General features: G+C 47.0%; 1 protein-coding gene across 1 annotated transcript in view; it reads right to left on the bottom strand.

The window, feature by feature from the left end:
• Positions 1-1,676: 1,676 nt before the first annotated feature.
• Positions 1,677-6,000, bottom strand: part of Cpped1 (calcineurin-like phosphoesterase domain containing 1) — a 119,547-nt gene continuing 115,223 nt past the window's right edge. Inside the window, exon 4 of the mRNA NM_001013963.1 lies at positions 1,677-2,981. Coding sequence (NP_001013985.1) covers positions 2,755-2,981 — 227 coding nt within the window. The 3' untranslated portion in view covers positions 1,677-2,754. The remainder of the gene's footprint in view (positions 2,982-6,000) is intronic.

The raw sequence follows: 6,000 nt of genomic DNA, 5'->3' as shown, positions 1-6,000 counted from the left end.
GTGGGTGCTGGTGATACAGCTCCAAGGGCATGAGAATAAGAGCTGACCCTGCCTCCTGTCAATGGCGGCATTGGGCGGCCTAGCCCGAGCAGTGCTGGAGAGCTCGCTCTGGTGGGGTAGGTGAGGGAAATCCAGTGGGCTCAGCTGTCACCCACACCCAGATCCTGGGCTTTGATTTGGCCCACCTCAAAGTCTGCATTATCTGTGAACCACGGAGGGTCAGTCCTGCCGATCCAAAACTGCAGGATCTCATGGCACAGGACAACAAAAGGATAACCATTGTGAGGATTCAATATTGATGGTTTCATAGAAAGCAGACCTCGAACCAGACCAATGAGATATGTGGATAGAGGGGTTTGTCGTGGGACACACTACAGTTTCCAGGACAAGAGGTTTTCTAGGCTTTGTCTTCTTGTTGTGTGTTTTTGGGGGGACACTGCAAGAATGAGGGGATGGAGAGATGAGTGGGTCCCGAGTATATGAACCTCACACAAAGAATAAAAAGAAAAAAACAAAGCGACAAGCTAGTCTTTTGCTTTGTAGTTCTCTATGGCAGTAGGTTAATGCAGAAAGTTGTTTAAGACACACTGTCTGTTAGCTATAGTTTGCTACCCCCACCAATCTATATCCTCCCAACTTTAGGATCCATGATAAACTCAGAAAAAATTCAGTAAGACCATCATCATCCAGCCCACTCTCCTTTGCAAACCCCCTCCCTTGGGCCTGGAAAATCCCAGTTGAGACCACTTTAAATAACTTTTCCTCTTTGATTTTCCAGTTAAAATGACTAATGGGAAGGGGAAGAGAACTGACATTCTGCATTTGAGAGTCTATTAGTCTGGTACTCGAGGAGAAACTCAAGGCTAGGAACTTCATGCAGTGGTGGTAGCTCTTCAAGGCTTCTTGGCAGAAGACACTGTGATGGTCACAGATCACACTGTAAAACAGGAAGTTAGAGAGCAACTGGAGCCCGAGAATGACCTAAGAGCTTTCTGTGGGACCTTGTCATTCATGATTTCATGAAGAGGAGCAAACTCCCATATCTGGAATCATCTTTGGATGAGCCATATCCCAGTCAGAACCACAGCAACAGCCAAGAACAGCACCTTCCCTGAGGGCCGGCACTGTCTGAGGACACAGCTGCCTGCACCTCTGTCCTTCCATGTCCACGGATGGGCCCGGCACACCCAAAGAACATTCAGAAACAGCATGGGCATGTGGGGAGGCCTTATTGGTTTTTCTTTTAATGAGCTCCTCTTTCTTTTTCTCTCTTTTTCAGGCAGGTCCCAGGAGAGGACAGAATAGTGACTTGCTATCTAAGTTACACGGATTACACAGTTTTGCTCCCCACAGCAGCAAGCCCCACGTGGATACTGCTGTTCCATTGAGCAGCCTTTGCACATGATCAGGCTTCTGGGCCAGCTCTGTAACGCCTGTGTTCTGAGGACAGGCTCTTCGTTTCCCCCACTCCGTCCCGTATCCTTGTCCCCATTCTGAGGCTGCATTTTTCATGTGACTTAGACAAAGGGTATGCCTTCAGCCCACTGTGACCAATCTTTCTCCTGTCATGGGGTCAAGCCCACATGTTTTGGGACCAGGGACCTCTCCTGACCTCTTACACTGTGATGTAAAAAGCGAAAACAAAAAAGGAACACGGCCAAGCACTGCAAGATCACTCTGGTTTGAAAATTTTAATTTTCTTGTGCTTCCTAACAATGAGCTCTGGTGTCACCAGTCTGTATAATAATTAACTTCTTGTATCTTTTGTTCCTTATGAATTTACATATCCAATTATCTTTTTATTTAATTTCTCATGGTTTTGCTACATTGACTGAAAGTTTTCTAATTTAGTGGGCTTCGTGGTTCATTTATAACCACTGAGTTTTTAAAGTTGGTTTCAGATTTCCCAGTCTGCAGGACACTGTAAGACTTCCTTGGCAGGATGTGGCGGCCCTGGTTACTTGTGCACCAGGACCGCTGGTACACAGAGGAAAATCCAGAGGTTGTTCTTGGGAGAAGTCCAGCTTCCCCTCCAGGCTATCGGTCTGACAACGCCTGCAGCAGGAGACCATGTGCATGGGAGCGCGGGCTGTGTAGGGTCTTCATGCTGCGGCCTCCTGTGATCTTCTGGAACAACACAGTCTGCATGTCTGAAGATGGTGTTTGTCATCAGAAAGGCAAACACACCCCGGTGTGGCCCCCTGCACTGTGTTCACAACATCAGCAGTGAGGGGAGTCCTGAAACTCCAGCCAGTGATGGCTATGATGCTACTCGTTATGACGATGAATCTCTGAGGCCCTGGGATGGGGCCCTGAGGGGGGCCTTACTATTTGGTCTGTCAGGAAGGAGGGGGGAACCTCTGTTTTCCTAGCATTCTGGGGGTCATGACCACAGTTTAACAAAAGCAGACGCAGTTTGTCTGAGGAATTACTAAGGCTCACTCTTGGGTACGGAGTGGGGATTGAGGGCAGTAGGTGGTTATTGATTGTAAGCTGTCAGAAGCAGTGATTCAAGGGCAGAGTTAAAAGCTGCACGATGAGAAGAATTTATCCAAACATCACTTGGGAAGTCTCACACCACAATTAGAAAACACCCTCAGCCATCTTGTCTGGATTTTAAAGGAGAGACAGTCCTCTTCTGAAAGTAATTAAGGATAGGACCCAGCAGTTTGATTTATATAAAAGCATATCCGTTCACAAAGGCGCCTTTCTGCTCAGACGTTTCTATAGCTGAGCGGACCCTGCGGGCACCCGTCACTCCTTCAGCAGTTCTCTCAGGTCGTCATCCAGTCCCCTCTTGCTCAGTTCATCTAAACTGTAGTAACGGTGGACAATTTTCTCTGCAGTGACGACCACCACCCGGAGCCCATGGGTGTCTTTGCCTAGCTGGCACCCGATGGCAGATGAAACCACCATGTCAAGATTCTGGTAGGTTCCCCCAGCATTCCTGTGGTAGTGGCCGGAGAACACGGCTCGGATACCTGCAGGCAAAGGAAGAAGACATTACAGGATTTGCATATCACCCGTGGGCTTCATAGTTTGATTCTGTGGATGACGTTCACATTAGTGCTGACTGACTGAGACCTTCATAGCATCTCATTAACAGTGGGTTCACAAAGGTCCTCCGCGTGTAACAGTCACAGGGCTAGGTGCGAGCTCAGTAGTGGAGCGTGTAAGTCACTAGCATGTGGGGGCCTAAGTATAATTCTCAGTGTATACACGCACATGAGCATGTGTACCTAGGAGTTCTTCAGCATACTTCTGAGCCTGAGTATCACATCAGACTCTAGAAAGAACAATAGGTGTGGGCTCATACCCAGGAACCACACAGTTGAGCCCAGGTTTTACAACGGATATCTAGACAGCCATTAGGGACTGTGTGTGTGTGTGTGTGTGTGTGTGTGTGTGTGTGTGTGTGTGTAACACAAAACCAACAGACATGGAGCATGAAGCAAGAACGGAAACAGAAGGTCCTGGTGTCTCACACTGAACCAGAGAAAAGAAACATCTGACAGCTCATGAAGAAATCTTATGGGAAGTAACGCAGACCAGACTCCTCAGTCAGGAGTGAGTTCACTCCAGGTGTGATTACTTAACAGAAAAGGTCTGACAAGTATTTAAAGCAAATGCCTTTTGTGTATCAGAGTCTGTAAGTAAGACTTTGACAGAAAACAGGCAAAAATTGAATAGTGAGAAGCATTGAACACTCAGAAATGGAATTATTAAGATGCACACCAGAAGTCACACTAAAAACCTTCAATCAAGCAAATGGGATGAATGGAAAATTGAAGAAAAGAACTGAGGAGATGTATCAGAATTCACACCAGCTACAAAGGCATGAGCCCGCTCTCCACAGAGCCCCAAGAAGTAGAGTGGAATCTGGGAGATCGGTAACAGGAACTGGAAAGAGAGGAAGGAGAAAACAGTGCAGAGAAGAATGTGAACATGGCGGGGAGTTTTCTGGAAGGGTCAGGACACAGAGGAAGGAATGCCCAGGACAAGGCACTGACAAAACGTGCACACTGAGACACAGCGCGGTCAACCTGTGGCACCGGAGAGAGGAAGGGGACTAAAAAGCCCTTAGAGAGCCATCCTGGGGACCATTACAATAGATCAGCTCACACAAAGGAACCAGAGTCTTAGAAATCCTGAGAGCAAGGAGCCAGGAACCTCGAGTTCTGTGCCTGGCCCGCCTGATGCTGGAGGGCAAAATAAAAAGGCATGTCTACAGAAGTGTGGGGGAAATAATCCGATTTTACCATTTCTAAACCTTTACTTACAGATTGTCAAGAGAAGCAGTTTAGCAAAGGAGGAAGTGAAAACTGAGAAAGAGAAACATGGATGACCGAGTCCCGGTAAACCACTGTGGTAGCCCCTAATTGTTTGTTAAGCTGGTGCGCACGTCTGTCTATCTGTCTATCATCTATCTATCTATCTATCTATCTATCTATCTATCTATCTATCTATCTATCTATCTATCTATCTATCTATCTATCTATCTATCTATCTATCTTCACTTTACATCCCGACTGATGACTCCCTCCCGGTCACCTCACAATCCCTCCTCCCATTCCCCTCCACTTCTCCTCTGAGAGGGTAGAGTCCCCTCCTGGGTATCCTGCCACCCTGGCACATCTGGTTTCTCTGGAGCTAGGTGGCTCACACCTTTGATCCCAGCACTCAGGAGGCAGAGGCAGGCAGACTGAGTTTGAGTCCAGCCTGGTCTGCAGAGTTGATTTCCAGGACAGCTAGGGCTACACAGAGAAACCCTGTTTCAAAAAAACAAAACCAAAAAAGAAAACAAAACGAAACGGAAACTAAGGAATGCCACATGTGGTTGTACATCAGTGAGAACAAGAGCAGAGAGCAACAGTGTTCACATGTCTGTCAAGACGTGAGAAGTCAGTAGTGCAGGTGTCAAACACTTCCTCAGCCATGTCAGACATGAGCTACCGCAACCCAGAAACCTCACGACAGACAAAGGCTCAAGAGAAATGAAACCCCAAGTCTGTGCTGGTGGCATTTACAGCAGCCTACTAGCATGTAGGCGTGACCTAAACATCTGTCCATATAACAGAACAGCGTTCAGCCAGAGACAAACAAAGCGTGAGCCTACTACGGCGTTAATGAACCTAGACACCTCACGGCAGGTGAGTTACACACAGAGGGGAGTGGGCACTGAATGAGCTCAGTGCCGGGATTATCAGTGAAACGTGCAAACGGCCAGCTCTGCGACAGTGGTGATGCTGATACCCTTTTGAAAATACTTGAACTCCGGGATTTTACTTTGAAAGGGCTATTTTTATAATGTGGATTACAATTCTCTCTCTCTCTCTCTCTCTCTCTCTCTCTCTCTCTCTCACACACACACACACACACACACGCACACACGCACACACAACTTATGAGTCAGAGAGGAAGCTGGGATTCTTCAGAGGTCCCCAGGGAAGGGACCACTGTGTATTTGTGTAAGTGTGTGTGTGTGTGTGTGTGTGTGTGTGTGTGTGTGTGTGTGTGTGGTGTGCAGATACAGTGCAATGCTGCCTACAATATTCATTTATAGATGACAAGTAAATTGTAAACAGATGCCTTCTCTTACACGTGAACAAACAGCTCATAATCCCCAGGGGATGCCTGGAACTAGCTGTAATGTACTGTCGGCAGAACAGCATGCTTCCCTGTGTACTGACCCCATGAAACTACAATTTCTTGTGTATACTGACCCCATGCATGAACACTATCCTTCCCAGTGTATACTGACCCCGCGAACACTATACTTTCCTGTATATACTGACCCCTCGAACACTATACTTTCCTGTGTGTACTGACCCCATGAACACTATGTTTCCTTGGTGTATACTGAACCCATGAACACTATATTTTCTCTGTGTATACTGAACCCATGAACACTATGTTTTCTCTGTGTATACTGACCCTATGAACACCATGTTTTCTCTGTGTATACTGACCACATGAACACTATCCTTCCCAGTGTATACT

The sequence above is a fragment of the Rattus norvegicus genome, chromosome 10 (genome assembly GCF_021556685.1).
Source record: "Rattus norvegicus strain SHRSP/BbbUtx chromosome 10, alternate assembly SHRSP_T2T, whole genome shotgun sequence".
Taxonomy (NCBI): Eukaryota; Metazoa; Chordata; class Mammalia; order Rodentia; family Muridae; genus Rattus; species Rattus norvegicus.
Note: the sequence above shows the minus strand (reverse complement) of the source record. Positions and strands in the feature narration are given on the sequence as shown.